At 32.5% G+C, this 13,032-nt stretch overlaps 1 protein-coding gene across 1 annotated transcript; it reads left to right on the top strand.

The window, feature by feature from the left end:
* The first annotated feature begins 646 nt into the window (after positions 1–646).
* Positions 647–11,727, top strand: LOC114174083 (protease 2). The gene is made up of 11 exons (XM_028058832.1): positions 647–1,095; positions 2,450–2,616; positions 3,015–3,237; positions 3,340–3,484; positions 3,569–3,772; positions 3,876–4,010; positions 7,152–7,280; positions 8,759–9,171; positions 9,369–9,585; positions 10,263–10,456; positions 10,593–11,727. The coding sequence occupies exons 1-11, from the start codon at positions 719–721 to the stop codon at positions 10,786–10,788; spliced, it is 2,400 nt and encodes a 799-aa protein (XP_027914633.1). The 5' UTR covers positions 647–718; the 3' UTR covers positions 10,789–11,727.
* The last annotated feature ends 1,305 nt before the right edge of the window (positions 11,728–13,032 follow it).

The following is a 13,032-nucleotide window of genomic DNA, read 5'->3' as shown; positions in this document are numbered from 1 at the left end:
GAATAAAAGATTAAAAGTGTTTGTCCTCCTTAGATCGAAGACTTAAAAATTGAAAAGACGAAAATGATAGAGGAAATCGTGACTTGATAGTTATCCATCCTGCATTGTAAGAAGAGTTACCTTCAACATATGCGTTGACCTTAACTTTGTTTTTAACTTTTCTTATAAAATATGTATCATCTTCTACCTTCAAATTTTGTTCTTCTTATTGGTCTCAAGTTGTTTGAACATTCGTATCAAAGATGTTACTCAAGATGATACCAAAAACGTGTACTAAATAACATTTGGAATGACCTGCTGTTGATAAAAAAATGAAACGAGGTTGTTGATCATCAAAATGGATTATGTACGCATGCTTTTGAAAATATATGTTATAATTTGCATTTTTTATGTTGAAAGAAGTGCTAAATGTCTCTTTGGATGTCTTTAGAATCTCAACATTCATAATTATCACGTTGTTATAAAGTTTCAATCAATAAGTTTTACGATGTTTTCAACTATAAACGAGAAGAAAATTCAATTGAATTTGAGGAAATATAATGGACAATGTTCATAGATAAAAAATTGCAATTATAATTATTTTTTAGTTGCATTGTAAAATCGATTTAAAGAAGTAGCTCGTTACTAAAAAATGTTGTATTGAGAACAAATGAATCACCCTAATGTGATGGTTACTTTTAACTACACGTGACCGAGTTCGAATTTGAGAACTTCTTCCATGGCATTTCGCGCACTTGGCCACTCCAACACCACACTCATCAAGTCATGCCGCACCATCATATTCACACACTCTTCCTCCTTTTCTTCCGCGTGCCTGCGGAGAAGCTCTTCTCCGCCGCCGCCGCCGCCGCAAGCTCCGCCGTCTCCGAAGAAGGTGCCATTCACGGTGTCGGTTCACGGTAAGACGTGGCAGGACCCATATCACTGGATGTCCAACAGCGACGACCCGAATCTGTTAAAGCATCTCAACCGCGAAAACGTCTACGCCGATGGCTTCATGGCTGACACTCTCAAACTCCGTTCTGTTCTGTCCTCTGAGATGAAAGCACGGTTACCGCCCACCGTTTCCACTCCCCCTGAACGTTGGGGACCCTGGTTTGTTCCACCTTTCTCCATCTTTTTCTTTTTGTTTTATTCATCTATGAAAAAAGTAAAGTATAATGCACCTTGTTAATCTTTGAAATTACCAATATAGGTTAACTTAGTCTGTGAAGTTATGATAATATCATTTTAATTCACAAATGCACTAAGGAATGCTCATTGAAAAAATAGTCCATCCATTGACTTTTTGACTGCGTTCTCGAACCAATTATGATGTACAATTGCCATGTATGATGCGTTTGTTGAGTTCTACTCTCATTATCTTTAAACTTATCATTATCATGATCTCTGATTCATGGATTTCATTAAAGTTTTGAGAAATGCTACACCCTCTTTTGAATACGCACTATCACTTGAAATTTATTGAAAATGGTGAAACTTTATGAGTCTAATTCTGCTTAAAGATTTTCTTTCATGATTTTGTAGTTTTCAATAAATTTAGTAACTAATAAGATTGTGTTAAAGAAGTCTTTCTTAGAAAACGGGTTATTAAGCCTATAAAAAATTTACAATAACAACACATATGAATTAAAGTCTATTTCTTTTTATAAATTTAGAGACTAAATTAGTGAATTATCCTAAAATAAAAGATGAAGTAGATTAGTGATGAGATGTCAGAGCTGAGAAGATATTTCTGGACGAATTTTTGCTTTTGATAGGTTTTATTTACGATTTTGGATGTAAGATAATTGATATCCCGATTTTTCTAGTGTTATATTAGCAAATGTTATAACATTGTTCTCTTTTTTTGGATGCGAGAGGAGAGAATAACTAATTTTGACCATACAACTATACATGAAAAACTGAAAATGATTTTACTTGGATCTAATCTTGACTATTGATGTATTCTTTTATTCTCAAGATAGCCTTCTTTCCCCTGATATGCATCCACATGTGTTGCTTGAGGTGGAAGAATTGGGTGTCTCGTGCTGAATGTTTTGTGTACTATGGCAGTTGGTGAATAGTAGAACTAATATAAATGCATATGTTGGACTGTTGTTAGCGGTGTAAAAAATCTGAAACTAAGGGACCATTTGGTTTAAGAATTCCTTTTGTTTTCTTTTTCTGCTCTCACTTTAAACGCCATTGTTTTCTCTTAATGTCCTGATTTCAAAAGTCTAAGATCCCAGAAAACAGAAAATAATTGAAAATTGTTTTAACTTTTTCCTGTTCAAACTTTTGAAAATTAGAAACAAATAAACAAGGTAACACTTTTGTAATAAAACGTGAAAACAGAAAATGAATACACAAACAAGTTCTGGGACCTCCGCTAACTACAGCAATGTACCGTTTCTATTTACTTTGACTCCAAGTTTAATTGATTTCATTTTCACCTCCTCTTTCTCAGGATGTATTACCAGTATATTCCAGAGGGAAAGGAATATCCTGTACTTTGTAGGAGGCTGGAAATGAAGAAAACTGGTTGGCTGAAGAATTTTGTTTTTCACTATGGAATGACAAGATCAAAAAGGGAGGAGATTTTACTTGACTGGAATGAACTTGCAGAGAAATATGGTATGCCTTCTAGTCTCACCATTTATTTTTAGTTTTCATTCCTTTTCAAAATCAGCGATAATAGCTGGGGAAAGGAAGTTATCAGTAATAAAGGACGGGTATCTGACAGAAACATGACATCCTTACTCTGTCATATTTTAATGGAGTTAGTCAAGTAGCAGTTTACTTTCTTCTATAATTGTTGTTGAAATTGTAAAATTGCAAAAATCCAAACAGATACAAGCTTGGCATCTTTGATTAATTAAACTTGCTTCTCTTGAATATTAAAGATCTACAGCTAGCTTGGTCCTTTGGCCAGCCTTCATGGGATAATTTGTACTCATTCTTCAAATTGTACTTTAAATTCTTTCTCTTTTTTCTCCTATTGGTGATTGTTGACAATATAGTTAAAATTGTAGGGTATGTCAATGTTGGAACATGCAGAGTTTCACCTGACCACAACTACCTAGCATACACACTTGATATTTCTGGTGGGGAACGATACACACTTCAGGTAAAAGACCTCAGAAGTGGATTAATAGACCCAAAATCAAAAGTTGATGGTGCTGTTAGTTTGGCATGGGCTCAAGATGCAAGCTCTCTGTTTTATACTCAATCAGATGAAAATCAGCGACCTTACAGGCAAAGTCTTATCATCAGATTTCATTTGTTAGTTTTCAGTGGTGGGAAAAAGAATGGGTTTCAGTGTAAGATGCTATCCTAACTGTCATGTTATTATGGCAGGGTTCTCTGCAGAAAACTTGGATATGACCATCTGGATGAATTTCCAGTATTTACTGAAAATGATTCCAGTTTTTGTGTGGACATAACAAGCACGAAAGATGGGAAATTCATAACAGTGAATTCAAACTCAAGAACTTCATCCGAGGAAGGGATTTACTTGTCTTGTTTTACGAATACATAATGAGATTATTCTTTTCTAGTGATTTGTTGATCTTGATTCTTATCACAGGTTTATGTTATAGATTCTGTCAATCCATCAAATGGTTTACAGAAGTTATGTAATCGTACTTCCGGTGTACAGTACTTTTTGGAACACCACTCTGGTTTATTTTATATTCTTACCAATGCTCCTACTCCTGAATCCCAGTGGTCTGGTCAAGGTTATTACCTGGTTAGATGCCGGGTTGAAGATATAGAGTCAGCTAAATTGCAGGTATTTTTTATTAGTTTTATACATCCAAATTTTTAGTTATGTTATCTGTGAGTGGTGTGTGAATTGTCTCTAAATCCCCTTCATTATGCTTATTTAACTTCAGAATATCATCCTTCCAGACAATGACATGGACATATGTGATATGGACATTTTTAATGGATATTTGGTTCTTTTCTTCAATAAGAAAGGTCTTCCCCGGCTATGCTCATTGAACTTTCCTTTGCAAGTTGATTCGAAGGTATATGAATTTCAATTTATTAGGAATTTTTGTTTATAACTGAAATGAAAGGTTTATGCCTTCATATTTTGTTCTTGTTCACCTCTATAGCATCTAAACCATTTGATCCTGATGAATATTCCCTGCGTACCACATAAAAGATACTCCAATATGATGACACGAACAAGTTCGTCACTATTACCTTCCAGGGTGTATCATGTTTAACCAATGCTAATAGAATGTAGTACTTTAACGAAGATGTAGAAATGTTTTGAAGATTATAATTGAAATGGCCATAAAACCAGAATGTGAATTGCTGTATTGGTGTGTCTATACATGTATTACAAGTTTAGCCATTAGATATTAAATTGTATTATGTTGCAATGACATGTATGCTATGCACCATCTACATGTATATAGTGAATTTCAGTGCCTCTCATCTTCTCATTTCCTAAACTAACCATGGTATTATGTGAATACGAACATGGTCATCAAACCAACAGGTCAACTAGCAAACTTGTACGAGTTTATGAGTTTTCTTAGAAGAACAAAAGTGAAGATAGAATTAGAGAGGATGAACTAAACATGAACTGAAAATTTAATTATCACATCACACTGAAAAGGTAGTCAAAATCGAGATCTTACTCAAGATCGGAGAGGAAAATATAAATCGTAAATCAGAAGATAGTAACGCGGATTATAAGATCCTACAATTTTATGAAATTTATATTCACACAAAATATCATTATATGCCACTCAAAATTTATAATTGAACTTCACAATATATGAAATAAAATAATACATCATTAAATAACTGAAAAAAAAAAGTGAAAATTTGTGTATTTTGGAGATGGAAGAGCACAGTCTAAATACATCTTAATGAAGGGAGACGGGTTTCACTTGTGGGAAGAGAGGGAGTCACGTTGTAGCAGTTTTTCTCAGATATAGAAGGGAGGGAGTCACTCTTTTATTTTATCAGTGAGTGGCAGTTTTAACAGAGTCACTTTTTTTTTTGGGTGCAATAAGGGTTGTTTCTAGAGAGGCACCTTTTTTTTTATTCTTTGGGTGCAGTAACAGTTTTAAGTAATTGGGCTTAAATGTGCTAAACGTGAGTACAAAAATGTTTATAGTCATTGCTTACTGACAGCTATACTCAAACAAACACTGTACTAACTAACTCATTACTAAAACCTACAACTGTACAAAATGACTTACATGTGATGACTATATAAACTGTACAAACTAAAACCCCAATTATCGAAGTGCACTAAAACAAAAGGTGACGAATCACTTTTATTAACTCGAGTACTATAGGTATGACGAGTCCATTTTCGTAAGTGACAAGACTCGCATTGAAAAGACGATCTGTGAGAAGACCGCGAAGCATGAGACACATTTTGGTAGAACTAGGATGACCTAAGCATTGATGTCCAAGAGCTTGAGACACAATGGAGATACAAGCAACTGATTGTGACAGATAGCATAATCATCGAGACTCATGTCCTGCTCCAATCGTTTGTTCGATACGCTTATCCTGAGTAAGAACAAAAATATTAGCAAAAAGAACAGAGTAATTTTGAGTGCGAGTGAGCTTGATTATGTAGAATATATTAAAAGGATACCCGGGAATCTAAAGCACAAAATCTAGAGTAAGATTAGAAGAAGACTGTGTTTGACCAATGCCATTAACTTTTATTTGAGAGCCATTTGCCATGGTAACAGAAGGTGAAGAATCCAAATAAGTCAGTAGTAGTAGTAGTAGTACAATTTACTTTAAATCAATTGTACAAAAAAGGGATAAAGGAAAAATCTGAGGCTAAAACTGTTGAATTTTTCTACACAAGTGCCATTCCATTCAATGTTAATAGAAATCCAACTTTAGAAAAATTGTGAGATATGGTGTTGGTTATAAACCTCCATCTTATTATGACGTTAGAGAAAAACTTTTAAAACAAGTAGTGCATAAAATTGATCTTATCTTTAAAGAGTATAGGGAAGAATTGAAGAGAATACGATGTACAATTATGTCTTATGAGTGAATAGAAAAAAAAAGGGCATTCAATTTTTAACTTTCTCGTGAACAACCATAAAGGAGGTATGTTTCTTTATTCATTGCCTACCTCAGACATCTTAAGATGCGGAATGATGCTATGGAATTTGTTAGAGAGGAGAAGAGAATGTAGTGTAAATGGTTTTTGATAATGCTGCAAATTTCAACACTGGTGGATAATTGTTGATGTAAAATTGCAAGTATTTGTACTAGACTCCACATGCTATGTGTTGCATTGATTTGATATTTGAAGATTTTGAGAAGCATTTATAGGTCCATCAATTTACTATCAAGAAGGGAAGAAGGATGACCACCTCCATTTATGATAAAGCAATGCTAATCAACCATCGAAGAAGTTTACAAAAGGAAGAGACTTGATAAAACTGGTATAACTAGATTTTGCCATGTCATATCAGACTCTAGCTTGCTTTCCTGAATTGAAAACATTGTTCATGAACTTGTTCAGCTTTGAAGACTGGAAACAAGCAAGTTTGGAATTGTAGTTGTGGGGAGAAAAGTTCAGAATGTAATATTAGGTAGTCACTTTTGGAAGAATGTAGCCATTTACCTTAGACTTGTTGTCCCTTCCATGGTGGTCTTTCGGTTACTAGATTCACATATAAAACCCACAATGGGTTTCATATGTGACAAGATGGATTGTGCACAAGGGAAGATTAAATATAAATTTAATAATACTAAGAAAAAGTAAAATTCTAAACCTTTTTTCGTTCAAAATTAACCATTTATTCGTGTAGTTGTTTCCAATTTAACATTACTGGTATTTTCATTGTTATGAATTTGTTTGGAAGATCATTGATGAGAGGTGGATAATCATCTTCATGGGCCTTCATATGTTGAACTCCAAAGTGGTTGATGAATTTGAATATGAACGTTGAACTCCAAAGTGGTTGATGGACTTCATTGGATTGGATCGATTTCCTGAGATTGTGAACTATTTAGACATTTTCTTTGGCAGTAGTTTGCAATTGACCTTGGAATGTACCCATGCTTATTTTCTATACAAAGTTTCATTAAGATGAAACATAAATAAACTTTTTTGTTCCAATTTAAAACCTACATATATTAACATATGACCTTGAATTTCTTTGTAGCATCAATCATATATTCAAGACCTGAAGCCATGGTACTTTCCTCTGCCATCAAATACATGCAGCGTCAGTCCAGGTTCAAATCATGACTTCCTCAGTATGGTTTACCGTGTGGTTCTTTCATCACCCGTGGTATGATTATTAACAATTAGGCATGCAATACACAATTTTTAGACTCAGATGATTTCATAATTCGTGTTGTTTGTAAATGTGAATGTAAAGATTTTACAAATAATAGTCTACTGATATTGAACTTTGTGGGTGTTCTGTGGATGGTGCTGAATACATGTGTAAGAATTCACATCTTGATTTTTCTAAAGTTTATCAATATGTTTTTGGGTGTGTGTTTATTGCTTTGCTTTGCATGGTTTCCCATGATCCATTTAAAAACATGATTTGAAATTTTTGATTATAAATTATATTCAAAGTTTCTTTTTAAACACAATGCTTAATTTAACCTGCTTTGTAATGTATAGTGTTGAATATAGTGAAAAATAGGTATAAAAGTAATCTCCCTTGTGTATAAAATACATAGGGTACTGTATTTATAATAAAGAGAATATAAGCCCAAATTACAAACTTACGGTAATCGTAATTTGTATCTGACTTATAGTAAAAATTACATGAAATAGTGTTTCAACATGATTCCAATTTCAATTTCAAAAGCAAATACTGGCAAATTAGGAATAACAACTATAAGAAGTACTGAGATTGAACTTCATCTATTCCATTTTGCTGTACTCTCCTAATTATATATATAATAATACTAATAATTGTGTGTGTGTGTATTTATTCAGGTACTCAATGTTATTGAAAAGTTCAAGAATCCTTCTGGATCAATTCCTTGAATCTAGAAAGTCTAAAGATTTAACTATAACATTTGATTCCTTAGAATATGATTCAACTAATAGAGTCAAATTTATTCCTAGCATTAAAAAAATATTAAATGACATATTTAAGATTTATTTTCCATCCCTAACCTAAATCAGTTAAAAAAATGTATACAAAAGAAACGATTCTATAATGAGGGAAATTAAGGAAAATCAATTTGTTAAGCACCCAATAAATATCATATTTTAACTGAATTTTGCCACTTACTTTCTCGGTAAAATGTTAATATATTAAAAAATTAAGACTTTTTCTTGTTGTATGCTTAAAGTTGTTTGCAAGAACAGTAGGACCGTGGTTGAATTTAATAGCAATTGCATTGTCCAATTCCTGTCCTTCCAGATTTTTTCATAATATTTTACCATTTCCCTTTATAATCTATATTGCGGAGACACTCTATAAATACTATTTGTTTATAATTGTGCGAGCTGAGTATTTGATAGTGCGTTGGGTGATAATTGTTGAGCTCCAGACTTTGTAATTTTTGGCATTACTAATTGAATCAATTGTTGTAGATTGGCTCATTTCAAATCTACTCAATGAGCATATGTAATTACTAGAAGAAATTTTAATTAATTAAACGTGTATTACTATCTTGAATGTTATCATTTAATTTTTATGATTTCGTTGAAATGCATATTTTTGAAGTATTATATCTATGATTTATCTTCTTTAGTTTGGAAGCTTCTTTCATTTTCTCTGGTTTTTGGGTGAGTGAACAGATGCCGGATTTAGTTGTTGACTATGACATGTCAAAACATACATACTCTATTGTGCATCAAGAGGAAGTGAACTGTGATTCTGTTGGTTGGTCGTCCATCCCAACTTTTGAGCTAAATAAGAGTACAATTCACGAGGCATGTAGTGATAAGAAAGAATGTGCCACGAATTTTAATTCACAGAGATGGAAGGACTTTTCTCAAATATACTGTTGTCAGAGGGAGGAAGTTATTTCCAATGATGGCGTAATGGTTCCACTAACTATTGTGTACTCTAGAGAATCCTGGAAGAAGGGTCAATCCCCTGGACTCTTAGTAGGCTATGGAGCGTACGGAGAAGATCTGGATAAGAGCTGGTGTTCAGATCGCCTGAGTATACTGGACCGTGGTTGGGTACTGGCATTTGCTGATGTAAGGTTGGTTACCTGGCATCTATTTCTACAGTTTAGTTTTCATGTCGGCCTGTTATGAGTACTGACTTGTTTCATATGATTTGCATACATGTTTTACATTTATGGCCCTGTTGACCATGACAAATGGGATAACTTTATTATGTTCTTTGTAAGTTTTATGTTTTTAAATTTTAATTATGCGGCAACCTGTGTTGTAACAGAGGTGGTGGTGGTGGAGGTCCTTCATGGCATAAATCTGGGAGTGGATTAAACAAACAGAATTCAATATTTGATTTTGTATCCTGTGGCAACTACTTAGTTAATAAGGGTTATGTTCAGAGTGATCTGCTTTGTGCTATTGGGTGGAGTGCAGGCGGCCTTCTGGTTGGTGCAGCTGTGAATATGTGTCCCCAACTCTTTCGTGCTGTTATATTAAAAGTAAGTTTAATATAATCGTGATTGTAACAAAAAATGAAGGATTTGCTTTTGAGCTTTTCAGAGATGGTGAGCAGTGCGAAAACATCTTGCTTATTTCAAATTTAATCCCATCAATTAGTACCATGTCTCTACTGTTTGGCTGAAATTCGTTCGTAGCAATGTTTTTGTCAGAATTCAGAAGACAACAATTGTCAACCCTTAGCGAAATAGAATATATTATACAAGGTTACTTAGAGAGGAAGAACCTTGAGATTTGAAGAATTAATTTCAAATGTTTTTTAATAAATAACATACTTTGTAAAATAACCTCTGGAGGACCAAAATTAGCTTTTGATAATCTGAAATCATATCTCACTAGGTGAGCCTCAAAATGTGTTAGATAGGTTAAGATATCATTAGATATAGCTACTTACATTATCTTATGTTAGTTACACTATTAATTAGATGTCCATTAATTAAAATGTTATGTCTTCTCTCGTGCACATTTATCATATAGATTTGGGTGTGCTTTGCATTTTATGTATCAATTAAATAGAGTGTCATATTTACTAAATTAAATAATTTCACTCATTTTTTATTTATTTATAGCTGATAGTTAATTTTATCAGTTCACATTATTCACATTTGCATACCTTTAAATACCTTCCCCTCATAATTGGATGGGTTATACACACCAGGTACCATTTCTTGATATATGCAACACATTGTTGGATCCCACTCTACCCCTCACACTTTTGGACTATGAAGAATTCGGAAATCCTCAGCTACAATCAAATCTGGATTCTATTCTTAGTTATTCTCCTTATGACAACATTCCTCCAAACAGTTGTTTTCCTTCAGTTTTGGTTACGGCAGCAGTTAATGATTCAAGGTAATCTAATTCCTTCGAATCATCTACACACACACAATTTTATTGATATGCATACTTTACATCCTAATTATTATGCATTGAGCAACTTCTAATCGCTTCAATAATGTTGATGTTAGTATTTGACATTCATTCTCAGGGTTGGAGTTTGGGAAGGTGCAAAATGGGTTGCTAAAGTACGAGATAGTACCTGCCCTCGTTGTTCTCTTAGTGTCATCATGAAAACAAGTATGATAGGAGGGCATTTTGGCGAAGGTGGTCACTATGCTCAATGTGACGAAACTGCATATGAGTATGCTTTCCTCATGAAAGCTCTTGGAATTTCAATAGAATGAGTATAATTTATTAGGTCATCGGTTCGGACCATGTCAGTGAAATTCCTTTGGGTCAACGAAAATTTTGTCCTTGTTTTATTTTTTTTTTTTCGACAAATGTTTGTTGTTAGTTTTGTTAGTGGGGAAGTTGAACTCATAACCTCTTTTACCTTCTTTTTCAAATCTTTCAAACCAACTTTATATCTCTCAAATGTTAGTGAAGAAATTGAACCCACATCCTCTTCCACCCTTCTTTCCAACTTTTACTAGGTCAACCTTAGTATTATACCCAGGCTCCATAGACACAGATAAGTTTGAGCATCTATTATTATCTATGTAGGCATATCAATGAACTGTCTAGTATCTTCTTTCAGAGTAGGTATCTCCAATTCACAATGCTTTACATTGCATAATTGTTTCTTGATTCCTGTTATGTTTTCCATGGCTTATCCACACAGAAGAAAAGCAACTCAATGCATGCTGACTTTGCTAGCCTCTAATATTAACTGCTAGTTGTATCAACTTATCCTCCTATTACATAGGACATTTAACATCTGGGCAATGAAAATATGATGTGGGATTTTAAATTTGTTGTATAGAAGCTTCCTATCGTTATGCTATCAGTAGAATCTTGCTCCCTGTCCACTTGTGGAGATTGAAACTCTGTAGTTCACAAAATTCTTTATTGGAAACGCAATTAATGCCAGCGAGAGTTAACTGGTAATTAGCACTTTTCGACCTGCTATTATGATTTTGGCGATGAGTCACGCTGTTGGAGTCGTGGATTCATGGTGCAGAAGCCAAAAGCCTAGCTTCTGTTATATACTAAAAGAACTTAATTGGATTTATGGATAGAGCTATCACGGGTTGGCTTAGCACAATTTGGATTAGAAAGGAATAAGCTAAGTTCAACTTATTTTTTGTAAGTGAGAGATTTTGTAATTCAACTCAATTCATTGTGATCGTGGATTTGTGGATTGATTTATTTATGAATGTTTTATTTTTGTAATTTATTTTTGGGTTAAAATGTTTTTTGTCTTTTAAATTTAAGTGAAAATTAAAATTAGTCAATCTTCAAAATTTTATCCTAATTTAGTTTTTTAATTTTAAAAATGCGTGAATTTAGTTAAATAAACTTAACAAAGTTTGGTTAATATAATTAAATTTACGCATTTTTAAAGTTAAAGGATTAAATTTGACAAAAATTTCAAAAAGGGACCAATTGCAATATTGCACTGAAAATTAATAGATCAAAAACATATTTATTTTTTTATTTGATATAGTTATTGTCATATAATGAAAATGAGTTGACTCGATTTATTTTTTTATGTTAGTGGGTCAAATTGTTCACCTAATTTTTCTAATATTATTATAAAGATAGTAATTGAAAATTAAAGTATCAACTTAAATAATTTGATAAAGAAATAAATTAAATATCTAAACTATTCAACAATATTTTAGTAAATAATTATAATAAAAACTTATAAAAGATGATTATAAAAAGCTAACAAAGTGTTGTTGTTAGTGGTTAGGAGTTTACCTATCTTTTATCCAGTTCAAATTTATTTAGCTTGTAGGTTAAGTTAACTGAATTTAGTTCAATCAATATTTAAAAAAATTAAAAATTTCTAAATTTAATTAGGTTTGAATTTTTGGTGAATCGAGTTGATTCATTAGTTAAAATTCATTTTAATGTTTTTAGATCTAAGTTTATTTTAAAATGAATGGTGTAACTACAAACTAAATATTTTAGATCTTAGACGTTAAGTTTGTGAAGCACATTAAATCTTTTTTTTTTCTTGGCAATTATCACTTGTGTTGAATTTTTCTTGCAATCCAATTTTTCTTATTTTAACTTAGACCGGTATAATTAGGTTTATGAATTTAATTTTTCTTATTTTAGTTTAGACTTTCATAATTAGGTTTATAAATTACAAAGAATATATATAACTTAATTATATTTTAAACTTATAATCATAAACCACCATTTGTTCAATTTTTTAACTTAATAAATTGTTTACTTTTTTCCCTTATTTTCTCTTTTTTTTTCATTCTTGAATAATGTCTTCTTTTTTCCTCATTTGTGTTTTTCTATTCTCTTTCATGAAGATTATTTTTTTTATAATTAACTAACATCGTAAAAATTAAATCATTTGAATTTAGTTTTGCAAAGGCTAATATTTATGAGGTGTGGTTATATGAACTATGTGTTGTACGTGTATCTTGAACTATGTTGGGCTGGGTTATCTCATCCTTGGGCACGAG

The sequence above is a fragment of the Vigna unguiculata genome, chromosome 2 (assembly GCF_004118075.2).
Source record: "Vigna unguiculata cultivar IT97K-499-35 chromosome 2, ASM411807v1, whole genome shotgun sequence".
In the NCBI taxonomy this organism is placed as follows: domain Eukaryota; kingdom Viridiplantae; phylum Streptophyta; class Magnoliopsida; order Fabales; family Fabaceae; genus Vigna; species Vigna unguiculata.
Note: the sequence above shows the minus strand (reverse complement) of the source record. Positions and strands in the feature narration are given on the sequence as shown.

Bases quoted from the DNA above. Each gene is read 5' to 3' on its own strand.
- LOC114174083 (XM_028058832.1), top strand. From the start codon at position 719: ATGGCATTTCGCGCACTTGGCCACTCCAACACCACACTCATCAAGTCA. The intron at 3,238-3,339 runs GCAAAGTCTTAT...TTATTATGGCAG, and splicing joins GAAAATCAGCGACCTTACAG to GGTTCTCTGCAGAAAACTTG. The intron at 7,281-8,758 runs GTATGATTATTA...GTGAGTGAACAG, and splicing joins TGGTTCTTTCATCACCCGTG to ATGCCGGATTTAGTTGTTGA.